Source organism: Nerophis ophidion, linkage group LG12, assembly GCF_033978795.1.
Source record: "Nerophis ophidion isolate RoL-2023_Sa linkage group LG12, RoL_Noph_v1.0, whole genome shotgun sequence".
NCBI classification, from domain to species: domain Eukaryota; kingdom Metazoa; phylum Chordata; class Actinopteri; order Syngnathiformes; family Syngnathidae; genus Nerophis; species Nerophis ophidion.
Window position 1 is genome coordinate 58,842,278 of NC_084622.1, and position 19,395 is coordinate 58,861,672.

Sequence of the window (19,395 nt, forward strand, 5' to 3'; positions counted from 1 at the left end):
TCTCATATAATTTGATACTACATTGATATGAAATACACTACAATACACGACATAAATACTGTTCATTGATTAACATTCTTTTTCGGTTAAATTTTTTTCGCATTTTTTCCAATCATTCATTACTTTCACTGTCACTTTTCATTTACAGATTGACTAAACTTCTTATTCACTATTAATGTTTGATTACTTAGCCTCACAGTTTTGCATAAACCTTTAATCTTTAAGTGTTTTTTAACATTTGGATTTATGCCCGCAGATTAGCATTACTGTATGGTCTCTTCACAAATTGCATTTTATCGCTATCATATCCATCCATCCATTTTCAGCTGCTTGTCCCTTTTGGGGTCGCGGGGGATACTGGAGCCTATCTCAGCTGCATTCGGATGGAAGGCGGGATACACCCGGGACAAGTTGCCACCACCGATAGAGAACATTCACACTCTCGTTCACACACTAGGGCCAATTTAGTGTTGCCAATCAACCTATCCCCAGATAAAGGGCAACCTGGTAGCTAATATGCCAACCATGAGGACGTAGCATGGTTTATGGCTTTTTATTGCAGTCTCCGTAACTGCGGAATACACATTTTGGCAACTTTTGCATGCTTTACAATTGATTCTTGTCCATCTCTGTGATTCCTTTATTCAAATGGTATAGAATTTTGGACTGTGAATGTCAGCATTATGTCATTTTGTCAACATAAAGTGTGTTAGATTTATTGCCTGTTTTTGCCGTAACTGTGCCATAAACACTACATTTATGGTTGTGTTGACAAAAGCAGCACACGGAAAGGATTGGTTTTCTCGTAACTGTGAGTTGACAGGGTATTTTCCAAAGCTTTTGATTTGACCGATTCAAACTTACCAAAAAGAAGTGCTTTGTTTGGTCAGGATACCTTAATCAGCCTTCATTTATGATAACATTTTCCCTATTTTCTTTGTCTTTAACTTTACAAATACACCAACAACTCCATAAACTCTCTCTTTTGGATGAACCTATTAGAGTAGGGGCAGTACACGGACAATGTGACGCATTGTCACTAATTAGAGGAGCCCTAGCCTGCAAAACCAACTTTTCTTACCCATTGGTACCTGCTGTTGTGCATTTTGGATCTGCATAAGTCCTAAAAAAATTTAATCGAAGTGTGGAGGCATTGTGGAGATATTTATAAAACAATCTTGCCTTCCTATCTATTCCTCCAAACGAATTATACAATTATGTTCAAAATCTACCCAGACTGAGTTGCAAACGTCCGCCATTTTTAGTTTAAGCGTGGGCATTTATTGTATGGAAGACAATTTGCCCAAGATTTGACTCAATGATGAAAATGCTGTAATTGGTTATGTTACCCAACACAGGACACTATTCATACCTCCAGTCTCATCTAAAGAATTAAGAATTTCTTAATTTAATGACTATCATCCACTTCTTCTTCTCATCACTGTCTCTCACACTTACTGCTTCCTTCCCATGGTTGTAAAATAAAGTTATGTCGATCTTTAGCTCTAAGCCAATGCTAGCGAGTAAGACCAACTGTTTTCGGGGTTAATTGTGACATTTGCGACACCAATTGATGGCGGGGATGCTTTTGACTCCAATTTTTGTATGTAACTTAAGGGATAACATCCAGCAGAGGGACAGTTCTTTTCTAAAAACACTCTTAAAGCGGGACATTCCCAGTTGAGGTGTTTAATAAATCGGTTCTTTTAAACTCCTGTTAACACCTGCTCGTTGTAGTGTACTTATATTTTTTGGTTTAAAAAAAGAAAAAAGCACAGTTGATGTTATCGGAATAGAGACTGAATGGCCTACTGAAATGAGATTTTCTTATTTAAACGGGGATAGCAGGTCCATTCTATATGTCATACTTGATCATTTCGCGATATTGCCATATTTTTGCTGAAAGGATTTAGTAGAGAACATCCACCATAAAGTTTGCAACTTTTGGTCGCTAATAAAAAAGCCTTGCCTTTACCGGAAGTAGCAGACGATGTGCGTGTGACATCACGGGTTGTAGGGCTCCTCACATCTGAACATTGTTTATAATCATAGCCACCAGCAGCAAGAGCAATTTGGACCGAGAAAGTGACGATTTCCCCATTAATTTGAGCGAGGATGAAAGATTTGTGGATGAGGAAAGTTAGAATGAAGCACTAAAAAAAAAGAAAAGGCGACGGCTCCAGGCGGCGGCAGTGGGAGCGATTCAGATGTTAGACACATTTACTAGGATAATTCTGGAAAATCCCTTATCTGCTTATTGTGTTAGTAGCGTGTCTCAGTGTCTCTGAGAGAAGCCAATGGAGGAGCCAAAATCACAGCTGCCTTTTTGACAGCTGCAGGAGGTCGCATAATCCGCTCAAGTCTCCGGTAAGAGCCGACTTAATATCACAATTGGTTAACATGTGGTAGAGAAACATGTTCGCTTAATCGCTCTGTGTTAAAGCTTCACAACAAACAAAGAAACACCGGCTGTTTTTAGGTTGCTAAAGGCAGCTGCAATCCACCGCTTTCCACCGACAGCATTCTTCTTTATAGTCTCCATTATTAATTGAACAAAATGCAAAAGATTCAGCAACACAGATGTCCAAAACACTGTGTAATTATGCGATGAAAAGAGACAACTTTTAGCCGTGAGTGGTGCTGGACGTTTTCAACAGGATACCTCGCGGGAAATGTAAAATTGCAATTTAGTAAACTAAAGCGGCCGTATTGTCATGTGTTGCAATGTTAATATTTCATCATTGATATATAAACTATCAGACTGTGTGGTCGCTAGTAGTGGCTTTCAGTAGGCCTTTAATATATCTAAACATAGAAAAAAATATATAATTTATTTTTCTTAAACTGTCTTATCCTGGTGTAGGTTCTGGTGATTATTTCTACTTGTAAATGGTTACGGGGAATTTTCAGTGAAATGAACCAAATTGTTGAACTATTGTCACTGTCAGTGTTGTAAGACTAGATTCTGTCTTGTTGATAAACATGATAATCATCAGTTTTGCTTTGTTTTTTTTCTGAGCATTTTTTTATTTCTCTTTTTTGCCTTGATACACTTTGCAAACTCATGCTGAGAGCATAAATCCCATGAAGACATTCCTGTCATGTCAGTAGTAAAGGAAAACACAAACAAGGGAACACATCTGCGATCCCTTCCAAGGTTTTTCGTTGTTCCCATTGGGTTGAATTTTGTCTTGCCGTGATGTGGGATCTGAGCAGAGGATGCCGTTGTGGTTTGTGCAGCCCTTTGAGACATTTGCGATTAAGGGCTACTGTATTAAGTAAACTTTGATACCTAAGAAGGCGTATAAAAAATGGGTACCATAATGGCACCTGTCGTTAGGTTAACGGTAGGTTAACTAAAAAAACTAAGCAGATAACAGTGCCTTATTTTGAAGATTAATTGATTTAGTGGTACAAAATGAGGTACTGTCACCCACGGCATAATTCCGGTGTCGACTATCGAGATAGTGTTACGCTTCAGTTAGTTTTTAACTATGCGATGACGTATTTAGGTGAAATGCCTAAATACTGGAAGGTTCGGTTATGTTCACCTCAAAACATGCAGATTCAGCTTCTCGCAACAAGTGCTTGAAGATGATAATGCACAGGTAATATTGTGGAAGTAATTCCACTTTCCTTAACTTATGCATGGCTCTTGCATGTAGGAATAACTAGCAAATGCCACCAAAGAAAGAAGGGACACGAGTTGAGGAAGCAGGGGGAAATTCAGGACACTTTCAGCGCCAACTTTTAATCTAGTCGAACAGAGGTTAAGAAATAATTATATCACGCGTTAAATTAGGACACACCAGACTGAATAAGACATTTCACCTGATAAAAAAATGAACCCAACAGGATTATGTGACAGCTGCAATGAGGTAGTCAGTGGAACATGCAATCATTCATTAGTACCAAAGAACTGTATTTGTAGCACAAAAACACATTTAGTAGCAGTATGACATGTCCCAAATATCAAAATGTCCTTTTTAACACTCAAACAAGGCACACATGTGCACTCATATACAGTATATTAATACTAGGGGTGTCAAAGTCATTTTAGATCGGGGGAAAATATACTCCCAAGTGGGCCGGACTGGTAAAATGATGGCACATCCATCCATCAATCCATCCATCATCTTCCGCTTATCCGAGGTCGGGTCGCGGGGGCAGCAGCCTAAGCAGGGAAGCCCAGACTTCCTTATCTCCATCCACTTCGTCTAGCTCTTCCCGGGGGATCTCGAGGCGTTCCCAGGCCAGCCGGGAGACATAGTCTTCCCAACGTGTCCTGGGTCTTCCCCGTGGCCTCCTACCAGCTGGACGTGCCCTAAACACATCCCTAGGGAGGCGTTCGGGTGGCATCCTGACCAGATGCCCGAACCACCTCATCTGGCTCCTCTCGATGTGAAGGAGCAGCGGCTTTACTTTGAGTTCCTCCCGGATGGCAGAGCTTCTCACCCTATCTCTAAGGGAGAGGAAACTCATTTGGGCCGCTTGTACCCGTGATCTTATCCTTTCGGTCATGACCCAAAGCTCATGACCATAGGTGAGGATGGGAACGTAGATCGACCGGTAAATTGAGAGCTTTGCCTTCCGGCTCAGCTCCTTCTTCACCACAACGGATCGATACAACGTCCGCATTACTGAAGACGCCGCACCGATCCGCCTGTCGATCTCACGATCCACTCTTCCCCCACTCGTGAACAAGACTCCTAGGTACTTGAACTCCTCCACTTGGGGCAGGGTCTCCTCCCCAACCCGGAGATGGCACTCCACCCTTTTCCGGGTGGCACAATAACTTAAAAATAAGGACAACTTCAGATTATTTTTTCTGTTTATAAATAGAACAAGCACATCCTGAAATTGTACAAATCATAATGTTTTTTTTACACTTACTTGTTGCGGTTAATGGTATTTGATCTTTATTTGTCGTTATTTATGTTTTCTGAATAAATTATGTTAGGATTTTTATCAGTCAACTCATTGGTGTTCATTTTCAATCTATTAGGATAAAAAAATTGTCAATCAAATTACAGGATGTTTTTTTTATGTAGTTTTGATAATGTTCCTCAACTGATGTACTATAATGTGGTTTATTTTGTACATATGTAGCAGCAACATTGTTGCTTTTTAGTTTTTATTCTTATTGTAATATTTCTCTATTGTGTTTCCTTTTAAACTCCAATTTTTTACTTTTTACTTTTATTTAAATTGATCTCAACTCTGTACACTGCTGCTGGAATTTTAATTTTCCTGAAGGAATCAATAAAGTACTATCTATCTATCTATCTATCTATCTATCTATCTATCTATCTATCTATCTATCTATCTATCTATCTATCTATCTATCTATCTATCTATCTATCTATCTATCTATCTATCTACAAAGATACAAAGAATTGCGATTGCAACATCCAGTGGGCACATTTAGAACAGCTGTTTCTTTCATTTGAAAATTTCAAGTTAATTTCTATACTTGGCAAACTCATTCTGCGGGCCTGATCTGGCCCTCGGGCAGTACGTTTGACACCCCTGATTAATACCATCATAAGGCCTACTTTAACACTCAAACATAGAGAACAGTGTAAGGCTGGGCGATATGGACCAAAGCTCATATCCCGATATAGTTTGGCTCATAAACTAACCCATTAATGGAAATATCCTTTGACATAATTAAATATCCACACCATGCTGAGATTTCAAAATTTGGGACTGTTGGGGGTTCTAAATACACAAAAACAGGTACGAAAAGTAGGTTTGGCATAATAGGATCCCAAATTTAGAGATGTTTTGAGATAAGAAAAAAGAATAAAAGATTTGAAATTAATATAAGAAAGGTCAAATATCATCTATTTTCTTAAAAAAAAAAACATTTATCTATAATCAATTCTTCAGCTAACAAAAACACAGAAGAACAAAATGGGAAATAAAGTGCCATTTTTAAAGGTCAACAGCAAATGGAAATAATTGACCTTTGGTGTTTTTAGAAGTAAAAATTGTTATAGAACATACACACTAAGATTTTAGCCAGGAACACACAACTGCCAACTGCTTCTTGATGCTGTGTGACAGGCTGTGTTCTACAAAATACCTTTAACCTCTTAAGGCCCAAGCTGTTTGTTTACATGCTTTTTTTTGTATTTCTCTTTACTATTTGGGCTTATTGGACCCTAATTAGAATAGAAACTAAAAATCATCTTTTGATATGATGTACTTAGTCCATAAGTACACAAACGTGTACTTCATTTGTAGTGACATGCTAATTTTTATTTTTATATTTTTTTTCCAAATTCCATTGTATGTTATACTCTTCTGACACCACCAGGTGGCAGTATAACTGTCCACATAAGCGGCATAAGACCCCAATTCAGTAGTCTACACAATTTTGGAAATAAGAGCTAAAATGTGCTGTCCACGCATGTGGCCACTAAGGCCTTTAGAGGTTTTTCAAGTCATTAATCATAGTTACTTGTTACTTTACTAAAAGAGTAATTGAATTAGTAACATCATTAATATTTAATATATGTAATCAATTACTCAATAATGTAATCAATACGTAACTTAAAAAAACAAACGAATGCAGTTAAGCGAAGTTTCAGTGTATGCGTGCGCCTTTTCGGCCTAGTCATACATAAGACTAAAAAAATGGGACCCATTACCTCCCTGCTTGGCACTCATCTTCAAGGGTTGGAATTGGGGGTTGAATCACCCAAAAAGATTCCAGAGCGCGGCCCCCGCTGCTGCTCACTGCTCCCCCGCCTCCCAGGGGATGGGTCAAATGCAGAGGGTAGTTTCTCCACATTTAGGGTGTGTGTGACTATCAGTGGTTATTTAACTTAAAAGGCAACGCGTGACGTCAGCGAGTCCATGCTCTGTCCGAGTCACAGGCACAACTCGAGCTGTTTTGTTAGCTTAGTAAGCTGGCAGCTGAAGTTTGTCGGCTTTGACTGCAGCTCTTTTGAATCTTCCACTGGTGTTGTGTTACCTCTGCTTCATAAATAGACTGAATGTGCGTCGATGGCTGCCTGTTCTTGTCAACAAACGGGGTATTGTTTAGATGGCAAGTGTGTCTGTTCTATCATCGGTTTGTTGTTCAATACTACCTCCGACACTTTTATTGTCACTACACAGGTATAATGAGATTAAAAGCAACTCCGGTATCAGTGCCAAAGTCTATAAATATGCAAAACATAGGAAGAAAAGAAAAGGAAAATAGTGCAAAAGGAGTTAAGGTGCACAGTCCAGTCCTGAGAACGAATGTTCTGAATGTGTTGTTTAAATATAATACTATTGTAAAATTTGCACACAGAGAGGGTTTTAAACTATATACCGGTATAGTTGAATCATTTTGAAACAACAAGATCATAGTCGCACAATTAAGTTATTTACTCGGCGCTGATCTCACACATGTGGTCTGTAGGACCACAGAACGTGTGTTGACGAAGTGGTTAATAAAAGTGCCACTGACTGTTTACAGTATAGTTGTCATTCATTTTTGAATTTTGCTCAAAAATGAATATCTTTATATGAATATTTTTAATGGAAAATTTATCGAGATATGTATCAAATATCGAGTTCAACTAAAAATATATCGAGATATATTATTTCGTCCATATCGCCCAGCCTTACCTGCCATAAAACAAGAAGAAGAAGCCTAAATACTTGTCAAAGACATCAAGGAACTACTGGACAAACAATTAAGATAGCATCATCTTAACTACAAGGAAATAGAAGACATAAGTCATAAAGACTTGATGCAGCTGAAGTCAACAACAACAGTACAACTGTAACAGAGATAACAACACATCCTACAATCTTAAGTATTACATAATATTCATTGACTCTTTACATATATCCATTTAGGGTTCAATTATTATGTGTGCAATGAGGTCAAAACTTAATCTGTATGTACAGTATATTTGGTGCTTGTTTTTTTAAATTATTCATTATTCTAATACTTGTCTTTATTATGTGTCTTCGCAAGTGTGCCGTGTTTCTTGACTTAATGGATTGTTTTCAAAGTCCCCTGTCAATTGTACCCCGTTCCATTATGAAAAGCTGAGAGAATTGTCTTTAAAGCATAAGCAGACAATGATGTGTCTTATAATAGTAATAATGCAAAAATAATGTGTGATTTCTTTAAAACAAAACCTCATGGCCCTAAGTGTGTGCATGTGTGTGAAAACCAGAGAATTATGACCAGAATTCTGTATCATGTTTTGTAGTGTTTGTGGATAATGGACATCTTTTAACTTGTAACTTGATCTGGAACAAAATAATCAAGGCTTGCTTTATTCTTCCGTCAAAAAAAACAGTAATGTGATTAGTTTTTGCTGTTTACATTGTATTTAATTATATTTACATTATTTAGCTCCTGAAGTCTTTCTCAGCTTTTAAGCCTAAATCTAGCATGGGATTTTGATTTTTTTTTTAATGTCACATAAACATCACTTTATTGAGTTTATTTCTTTTTCTTCCCTGACAGAATGAAAATGCCTGAGGCAGGGAGTTAGAACCCTCCACCGAAGAGAGAAACAGACAGCGTCATCCAGGGCTGGGGTTAGACTCAGGGACCCCTGTAGGGGGGGGAGGTGGAGGGCCCTATCAACCTGGTGTGAGTCTGGACCATGGGTGATGGAGGTGTCGGTGCAACTGGAGGAGAAGGGGTCAACCGATCCCATGTCTTGTTTGACAACTTTGTCCAGGCGACCACATGCAAGGGCACGCTCAAGGCCTTCCATGAGCTGTGTGAGCATCTGGAAGTCAAGCCCACTGATCAGAGGGTTTTTTACCACAAGCTCAAAACCAAACTCAACTACTGGAAGGCCAAAGCTCTTTGGGCCAAGTTAGACAAGAGGGCCAGCCAAAAGGAGTACAAGAAGGGCCGTGCCTGTACCAACTCTAAGGTAAGCCATGCAGGTTTTAAACACTGACAGGCGATAGTTGTGGGTTTAGAAGAAACCATTATAATTCGCATTGACCTTTTTTATGTTCGCCATCACATAAGATGACTGTTACTATTGTAGTTTTTCCACATCTGGAGAGGTCGATTGCCAGCACTCTATCAATCTCTCAATTCTTAAACCAATATTACATTTGGAGACTGTCAAGGTTATTAGGACTGACAAGAAAACAACATTTTTAAAATAGATGCTTGACACTTAAAGGGGAACATTATCACCAAACCTATGCAAGCGTCAATATATACCTCGATGTTGCAGAAAAAAGACCACGTATATTTTTTAACCGATTTCCGAACTCTAAATGGGTGAATTTTGGCAAATTAAACGCCTTTCTGTTTACGGGTCTTTTAGCGATGACGTCAGAACGTGACGTCACCGAGGTAACACACCCGCCATTTTCATTTTCACATTACAAACACCGGGCGTCAGCTCTGTTTTTTTTGACTATTTTTTGGAACCTTGGAGACATCATGCCTGGTCGGTGTGTTGTCGGAGGGTGTAACAACACTAACAGGGAGGGATTCAAGTTGCACCACTGGCAAGAAATCTGCCGCCAGACCCCCATTGAATGTACCAAAGTGTTTTCACATTTGACCGGCGATGCTAAGACAGACATGGCACAGAGATGTATGGATAACCTGCAGATGCATTTGCAACAATTAAGTCAACGAAATCACAAAGGTGAGTTTTGTTGATGTTGTTGACTTATGTGCTAATCAGACATATTTGGTCACGGCATGACTGCCAGCTAATCAATGCTAACATGCTATTTATGCTAGCTGTATGTACATTTGAAAATAGATACCTACATTTAATGCGAAACAAACACTTACCAATCGACGGATTTAAGTTGCTCCAGTGTCACAAGATGCGAAATTCCTGATCATTTGGTCCGCACATTTTACCGGCGATGCTAATAAGGCAGCCATGCTATGGGCCACTTCATTAGGTACACCCACGCTATGGCCGAATAGCGTCAATAGCGTTTTTATTGAGCTATTCGCTCAATAGCTTCAATTTCATTTTCGCCATCTGCCTCCATATTCCGACCATCTGTTTCAATACATGCGTAATCTGTTGAATCGCGTAAGCCGCTGAAATCCGAGTCTGAATCCGAGCTAATGTCGCTATATCTTGCTGTGGTAACCGCCATGTTGTTTGTATTGGCAGCCCTGTATGACGTCACAGGGAAATGGATAGTGGTTTCGAAGATAGCGAAAATAAGGCACTTTAAAGCTTTATTTAGGGATATTCCGGGACCGGTAAAATTTAGAAAAAATTTTCAAAAAATACAACAGGCCACTGGGAACTGATTTTTATTGTTTTTAACCCTTTTGAAATTGTGATAATGTTCCTCTTTAAACTCTTAAACAGCGACCCCTTTGTTCCCAAATGAAATCCAACTGTTATGTATGACTGTTTATTCATATTAAATGTGTCTGCTTTTGTTGTTAGTGTCTGATCATTGGCGCTGGGCCATGTGGCTTGCGAACAGCCATCGAGCTTGCCTTCCTGGGGGCCAAAGTGGTGCTGTTGGAGAAGAGGGATGCTTTCTCCAGGAACAACGTGTTGCACCTTTGGCCATTCACCATTCAGGACCTCAGAGGCCTTGGGGCCAAGAAGTTTCATGGAAAGTTCTGCGCCGGTGCCATTGATCATATCAGTGAGTAGTAAATACATTGTTGATTGATGTGCATTATGTGGAGGAGCGATTGTATGATTGTCTTTGTGTTGTAGGTATTCGTCAGCTTCAGCTAATGTTGCTCAAAGTCGCTCTCCTCGTGGGAATTGAAATCCATGTTAATGTGGAATTCAAGGGTTTAATTGAACCTCCTGCAGATCAGGAGAGTGAAAGTGAGTTCAAACTGTTTTCAAAAAGGAAAATGAAATTAATGTTTTGGTTAAAGAACATTGTCTTCAGTTCCTCTTATGTTGCATATCCATGAGATTACACATACGGTGTCTGTTCTCAGGGATAGGCTGGAGGGCCGAGGTACACCCCAGGACACACCCTGTCAATGAGCTGGAGTTTGACGTCATCATTGGAGCAGACGGAAGGAGAAACACACTACCAGGCGAGTCATCACCTCGTTTGTTTCTGGTGTTGCACATACTGCTTGAAACTTTTGTTTATCTGCCACAATAGTGCTTGTATTCCGACAAGTGATTTCTTCCCGGAAGTGAAAAACAGTGGTGGTCAACAAAGCTAAGGTGGCTGTTGTACAGTAAGCAGCGCGCGCACTAGTGGAGTACACAAGGGGCCTGTATTTTCCTGCAAAAAAGCAAATATGAGCAAATCATCCAAGTATGCAATGGAACAGATCCCTATACTTTATCAAAAAAAAGATTTGTCGAGTGATAAAAGATTATTCGTCGGTGGAGTTCCCAAACAATTAGAACTATTGTGGGCTCCAGATATCATTCTACACGACAAAACAGATGGAAATCTGGAAAAGCATGGAGGTGTACGAGTTTTTTTTGTGTGGCTAAGTCAAGGAAATTGGTATCAAGACTCTCGTGGAGAATGCGCGGATAAGATTGCATTTCATGATTTAACTTGGTGTCTACTGCCATGTTTGTTGCCTGCCCTTGCTGTTTACACACGGTTTATGAGTATGCGTGTTGTTCCCCATCTTTATCAAAATATAACTATAAATGTCAACACAGTGTATGAGCTGAAAGCTTCATTTATGATCGTTGCCACGGTAAAAGCTTATAACTCTTTTAGGTTTTGCTCACATTTGATTTATTTTATTTAGACTTGCTGAGTTGGTGCTTTATGGAACACTCGTAGCAAAAATTTGTTTTTAAGAATTATAGATAACATGAAGATATTATCTATGGCAGTGGTTCTCAAATGGGGGTACGAGTACCCCTGGGGGTACTTGAGATTTTTTTTTATATTTTAAAAATAGCAACAATTCACAAATCCTTTATAGATATATTTATTGAATAATACTTAAACAAAATATGAATGTAAGTTCATAAACTGTGAAAATTAAAATGCAACAATGTTGACAGCTAGACTTTTTTGTGGACATGTTCCATAAATATTGATGTTAACGATTTCTTATTTTGGGAAGAAATGTTTAGAATTAAGTTCATGAATCCAAATGAATCTCTATTACAATCCCCAAAGAGGGAACTTTAAGTTGATGATTACTTCTATGTGTAAAAACATTTATTTATAATTGAATCACTTGTTTATTTTTCAACAAGTTTTTAGTGTTTTTTTATATCTTTTTTTCCAAAAAGTTCAAGAAAGACCACCAAAAATGAGCAATATTTTTGCACTGTGATACAATTTAACAAATCAGAAACTGATGACATAGTGCTGTATTTTACTTCAATCAATCAATCAATCAATGTTTATTTATATAGCCCCAAATCACAAATGTCTCAAAGGACTGCACAAATCATTACGACTACAACATCCTCGGAAGAACCCACAAAAGGGCAAGGAAAACTCACACCCAGTGGGCAGGGAGAATTCACATCCAGTGGGACGCCAGTGACAATGCTGACTATGAGAAACCTTGGAGAGGACCTCAGATGTGGGCAACCCCCCCCCTCTAGGGGACCGAAAGCAATGGATGTCGAGCGGGTCTAACATGATACTGTGAAAGTTCAATCCATAGTGGCTCCAACACAGCCGCGAGAGTTCAGTTCAAGCGGATCCAAGACAGCAGCGAGAGTCCCGTCCACAGGAAACCATCTCAAGCGGAGGCGGATCAGCAGCGAAGAGATGTCCCCAACCGATACAGGCGAGCGGTCCATCCTGGGTCCCGACGAGCGGTCCATCCTGGGTCTCGACTCTGGACAGCCAGTACTTCATCCATGGTCATCGGACCGGACCCCCTCCACAAGAGAGGGGGGGACATAGGAGAAAGAAAAGAAAAGAAGCGGCAGATCAACTGGTCTAAAAAGGAGGTCTATTTCTGTATCTCTTTTTTTCAACCAAAACGTTTTGCTCTGATTAGGGGGTACTTGAATTAAAAAAATGTTCACAAGGGGGTACATCCCTGAAAAAAGGTTGAGAACCACTGATCTATGGGAAACACTAAACGTTAAAAGTATATCGAACAAACCTTTAACGGACTGGTCATTAAAAACTCTGTGCATTTTTCGACTTTGCTCCCTTATACTCGAGTGTGTTGTACTTTTAAGTGTCGTCTTCAATAAAATCTTGCACTCTTCCGCCATTCTTAATTACCTCTCGAGGAATTCTGAAGAAACGTTTATTCCTTTCACGATTTAAACGGTTCGTACAGCCGAAAACAATGCAAACATAAGGCATTTCCCCAGTACCCATTGAGAACAGACGCTGGCTTGACCACCACGTGTATTCAATGAGCCGGCAGTGAGCCAGATATGACATCATTTTGAATCCAAGCAATACTGTAGTTCTAATATACAGTGAAACCTGGATCTACAAACAGTGTTGACAACGCTCTGGATACTTGTTAATGTTTCAAACCTCAAATTTATTGTCCGTTACTATCTTTGGACACATATCGAGCTAGCGAAAGTAGAAACATGCTGTAGAAAGGCTAAAAAACACACACAAAAGCAAAGTTGCTTACAGTAGCACTCTGCTAAATTAATACGCAGTAAGCACCAGATACTGATCAGCCCGCCCAGAATGTATGTGCAGTCAGGCACTTAATGGCTGCTCTGCAACGTTCCTAGTTCCTACACAGAGACAACGTTCGTACACCAAAGCATATTTTCATTAGGTCTGCTGTTCGTAAGTCAAAAGATTTGTACAATAAGGAGTTCAGAAATCGAGGTTCCACTGTGTAGTTAAAATAATTATTTTAAGGCAGGATTCTCAAACTGTGGTATGTATACCACTAGTTGTACGCGGGCTCCATCTAGTAGTGAGGCAAAGAATCACTTGATTAAAGTACAGTGTTTTATTTTCCTATATTTAAACACATTGTTACTGTTTAAACTGTGTGTAATGTTACAGTAGCCAAAATATGTATTATGTTTGTTAAATTATCTGCCTTGTTTTTAACGAAAACATAGGCCTACTATGCCACTGTAATTATGGTGCACTTGGAGAGACAATTTTTTTCTGAGGTGGCACTTGGTGAAATAAGTTTGAGAACCACTGTTTTAAGAGATTTCCCATTCAACAAAATGTTTTATTGGCTCTAAGTTTGTGAATTACTCTGTATTTAAAATGTATCATAGAATACTTTGGCAAGACCTGAATATTGCAGAAAACATGGTCTTAGGTTGTTCCAGCTCTGTTTAAACTTTCTGCGTTGTCTTGTAATTAGGGTTTCGACGCAAGGAGTTTCGTGGAAAGCTTGCTATCGCCATCACAGCAAACTTCATTAACAGGAACACGACAGCAGAGGCAAAAGTTGAAGAGATCAGCGGCGTCGCCTTCATATTTAATCAGAAGTTCTTTCAAGACCTCAGAGAAGCAACAGGTGTGTTTATGTAGCAGGTCATTTTAGAATCTTGTAGAATTGATTACAAACCTTTATTTGTAGTTACGCCTCCAGTTATCTCTTGTGTCTATGCTTCCAAAATTGTCAGTCCAAAACTCTGTTTAAATTTGCTGACGTGACATTGTCCTGGAGCTCTGTTTCGCATAATTGCCTCCCTTGTCCTCTGCGTACGGCAGAGCAGACTGCTGCTGCAATAGAGAAACACTTTGTTATTTGCTATGTAACAGTCTTTTTCCTGTGGTCTTTTTAGGTATTGACCTGGAAAACATTGTCTACTATAAGGATGACACACACTACTTTGTGATGACTGCCAAGAAACAAAGCCTGCTAGAGAAAGGAGTCATTCTGCATGTGAGTAATCAAAGAGCTGACCGTTTGTGAGAGGAATTGCAGAATATTCAGACTGTCAATGAGAAACAAAAGCTGCACGCACGTACAGGCTGACATTGTTTTACAGAGTTTTAGTCTTCTGTGTTTTCTCTGCTACCATCCTAATGGTCTAACAAAGCCAACTGTCACCAGGACTCTACTGCCAACTTTAAGCACATTTGCTCACTCTTTGTGCCCCTTGGAATACGTAGAAGTTCCATTTCCTCTCACTAGCCCACTTCCACAGGAATGCAGAATGACATTACACATATCTGCCTTCCTGTACAAACATGGCTGAAGGTGTGCCATGGCTATGCACTGGCGTAAGGTCACAAACCAGCTTCAAGTTGTTTTAAAATAACAATTTGCAGTCCTACTTCAAACGGTTCGCGGCATATAGAAGCACTGATGCCAAAGGGGTTTGCAAAACATGTTGTAAAAAGTTTAGGTACAATAACTTTTTTTTTAACTCAAAGTTTGAAAACGATTCTTCTGCAGCAAAGAAAGGACAAAATATTAACAGGAGAGAAGCGAGTTCTTAATCTTGATTCAACACATCTACCACAGTTGACAACCTCCACTACCCTGCTCTCTACTTTTACCAGCACCAGCCTGGCAATACACACCCTAAAAGCTTGAATCCCAAAGAATGTGCCTCTAACCGCCCCTATGAAAACATGTCACTCCTAAAACATGCAGTGATTTGATGTGCATGTTAAGACAGTTCAACTCACACGCAAATGTTAATTTCCCTTATGGCAAGGTTTGATTATGTAAAAGGAAGAGCTGTGATTAATTGTTCTATCCAAATATCCCATCAATTTCGTACTTATTATACGATACTTTACCATATAATGCTGTTACTATAACAATTTTTTCTCAAAACTCGACAGTATGAATGTACGGAATAATTCTCGTTTTGCTTACCGACCTCGAAGCAATTTTATTTGGTACATGGTGTAATGATAAGTGTGACCAGTAGATGGCAGTCAACCTTAAGAGATAAGTGTAGACTGCCATATGGTGACAATATGACTCAAGTAAACAACACCAACATTTTATTTGTTCCATTGAAAATATAGAACATTACTATACACGGCCCTCAAAAATCTATCAAAATGTTTTAATAAGACTTTTTTAAGCTATTAAGCCACACCGCTTGATGGATTGTCGGCGTATTAAACATACGAGTATTATGGTGTGTGTATAAGGTAAGACATTACCTTCCGTCTTGTTTCGTGATATTATGCAAAAGCAACTTTTCTTACCTTCTGGTACATGCGGATCTGTATTTGGTATCTGCATAGATCCTGAAAAATTGCGCGCGCCTTTGTATTCCGTGAGGACTCCGTACTCGATAAGTTTCTTCTGTTTCTCTATCATTTTGTTATGGTACATTCATTCTCAGCAGTTGCCATTTCTAATATAAAGTAGTGTAAAGTTTTTACTTATATCTGTCAGTAAACTCGCCATGAAAGCGCTAACACATTCCGTTGTAGTGAGTTTATATCATTCATCCAAGGAACTTTAGTTATTATAGAGTTCCGTTTGGACTGTTTTTCACGGGACCCAACCTTGTTGTTGTTTCCGGATGAGGAGATGCTGCTCCGTTGTTGATTTAAGTAAACTCTGAATGTCATTAAAACAGTTATCTCCATCTTTTGACACTTCCACTCCCATCCTTGCACGCTACAACAATAATGACGGGGAGAAGGCGCTGCCAATGGTGAGCCACGTAAATAAGACCTCCCACAAAACGGTGCATCCTAAAGCGACTGTCAGAAAGCGGCTTGAAGATGATCTGTAAAACATCATCTGTGCAACATTTTGACCAAAGAACTACCATTACATGTTATGTAGACCACAAGGAAGTGTTTTCAATTTAGAAAAAAAAAGTATAATATGACTCATTTAATCCGCCCCATAAACCGTAATGCCTTATATATGAAAAAAAGATTGAAAATAGACCATTCATTGGTGACCCCTATGGTCCGTAAAATACGGTAATCATTATGAGTCGCCTTTTTTTTTTTACGATTCTGTACTAGGGCTGCATCTAATGACTTTTGATAGTCGACTAGTCATCGACTATCTTCACGATTTGTCGACTTATTGTATTATGAAGCGTGTTGTTACGTCTTTGTATGGTAGTTGGCGCCAACGTGATTTCAAAATGAAGAAAAGGCAGGAGTTGTTTGAAAGTAAAGGGTCACTTTATAAGTACCAGGCAGAAAACACATATGGATAGCAGTCAGGGGGTGACAAAAACAAAGAATTGATCTTGCATAGCTAGGAAAAGGTGATGGGTAAAAACAACAGCAACTAACATGGAACAACATACAATGAACAAGCACCGTATCCTAATCACCAAACAGGGGCAGGTGTGGTAATCAGTACTCCATGCTGACTGTTAAGAGGCAGAGGAAGTGTGAAGGAAATGGAAAAAACAGGGAGGAAGGAGCACTGAGACCAATAAAACTGTAAACACAGGAAATCAATGTAACAAAGTCTGACGCGGTCAGCCAGGACACGTACACCTAGTCAGTGGCCCCAATTTAGTAATCTGCTTTTTACATTCAGCTTGAGTATATCTGTAGGCACGTGCTAACTAACCAAAAAGATGCCTTTTTCATTCAGAAATATTTATTCATACCGTAACTGTGCTGATCATTAGGCTGTTAGAAAATAATAACTCTTATCAAACTTTCGGTCATTTTTTAAAGCACCGACAGGCTTTAAAAGCCGGCCCATTAAAAACAAAGTTGCAATTTGTAATTTTGGACAGTCAGAAAGCAGCAATAACAACAAAAAAAAGAAACATCAAAGCTAGCTAGCTTCCTCTTAAAGAAAAGGGATTTTATCAATGATAACCTGTTTACAAAAATCCACAAAGGTATATAGCAGGGGTGCCCATTACGTCGATCGCGAGCTGCCAGTCGACCGCGGGGGGTGTGTCAGTCGATCTCCAGCCAGGCTTTTAAAAAAAATAGACCTAAAAATTAGTGATCATCAATCTTCACCAAGACGTCACTTAAATGACATTCACGGTACCGGAGGGTCTTGTGAGATGACGCTGGCTGCTGCAAGATCATTATTATGAAAATATGACAGAGAGGAAGGCGAGAAACACTTTTTATTTCAACAGACTTTTGCGCCGTACCTTCCGTCAAAACTCTAAAGGCCGACTGCACATTTCCTATCTTCACAATAAAAGCCCTGCTTCATGCTGCCTGCGCTAACTAAATACAGAGCTTCGGAAAACTGGCGTGCACAAGTGATCCCTCAGAAAGCTGGCGTGCACATCACTTGTGCACGCCAGCTTTCCGAGACTCTTATTTTGTTAGCGCAGGCAGCATGAAGCAGGGCTTTTATTGTGAAGATAGGAAATGTGCAGTCGGCCTTTAGAGTTTTGACGGAAGGGATGACGCGAAAGTCTGTTGAAATAAAAAGTGTTTCTCGCCTTCCTCTCTGTCATTTTTTCATAATAATGAACTGGCAGCAGCCAGCGTCATCTCACAAGACCCTCGGGTGCCGTGAATGTCAATCAAGCAAACTACGGAATTTGCCGCCAATGTTTTTCTTGTAAAGTGTATGGAAGCTGGATGAATTAGATGCCAAAAACAAACCACATTCATGTGGTATTGTACAGAAAGGACAACTTTTTTTCTCCTCCATTTGAAAATGTGGGCGTTATCATCATTACTGTCTAATTCCAATCAATGCAAGTCATCAGAATCAGGTAATACACCAACTTATATTCTTGTCTTTGTGAAAGAAAGACATCTATATGTGTTACACATGCTTGTATTATCACTAAACACATTTAACTTGTTTAGAAAAATGTCTCTTTCATAAATAAATAAATATAAATGATATATATAAATGAGGTAGATCCCCTCGAGTTGGTCAATTGAAAAGTAGCTCGCCTGCAGAAAAAGTGTGGGCACCCCTGGTATATAGACACATTACTTTGGCTAAAAACATAGTTGGTTAATTTTTTACACAACTCTGTCTCTCTGTTGTTAGGGAGCTAAATGCTTACCAAAAAGAGTCTAAAAACACATCTTCCACATGTCTGTCAGGCCTCTGCTTTAAATGGTTCTGTATCGCAGACATATTGCCGTGAAAAGCAAGGCCTTGAACATTACTACACACGGCCTTGACGTGTTTGGGTAAAATATTCAGATCCATACTTTCCATGTTTTCATTTACAGTATATGCTATAAGTTTGGACACACCTTCTCATTCAATGCGTTCTCTTTATCTTCATGACTATTTACATTGTAGATTGTTACTGAAGGCATCAAAGCTATGATTGAACACGTGGAGTTACTTAAAAAAAGGTGAAATAACTAAAAACACATTTTATATTCTAGTTTCTTCAAAATAGCCACCCTTTGCTCTGATAATTGCTTAGCACTTTCTTAGCATTCTCTCAATGAGCTTCAAGAAGTAAGTCACCTGAAATGGTTTTCACTTCATAGGTGTGCTTGAAGCTCATCGAGAGAATGCCAAGAGGGTTCAAAGCAGTAATCAGAGCAAATGGTGGCTATTTTGAAGAAACTAGAGCAGGGGCGCTCACACTTTTTCTGCAGGCGAGC

General features: G+C 39.3%; 1 protein-coding gene across 8 annotated transcripts in view; it reads left to right on the top strand.

Annotated features, from left to right (window-relative positions):
• Positions 1-19,395, top strand: part of mical3a (microtubule associated monooxygenase, calponin and LIM domain containing 3a) — a 179,874-nt gene that overhangs the window by 41,830 nt on the left and 118,649 nt on the right. For all 8 annotated transcript variants that reach the window (XM_061917871.1, XM_061917872.1, XM_061917873.1 and 5 more), the window contains exons 2-7: positions 8,483-8,903; positions 10,416-10,623; positions 10,698-10,814; positions 10,934-11,035; positions 14,249-14,404; positions 14,676-14,776. In XM_061917871.1, the coding sequence (XP_061773855.1) occupies positions 8,625-8,903; positions 10,416-10,623; positions 10,698-10,814; positions 10,934-11,035; positions 14,249-14,404; positions 14,676-14,776 (963 nt within the window). In that variant the 5' untranslated portion in view covers positions 8,483-8,624. The remainder of the gene's footprint in view (positions 1-8,482; positions 8,904-10,415; positions 10,624-10,697; positions 10,815-10,933; positions 11,036-14,248; positions 14,405-14,675; positions 14,777-19,395) is intronic.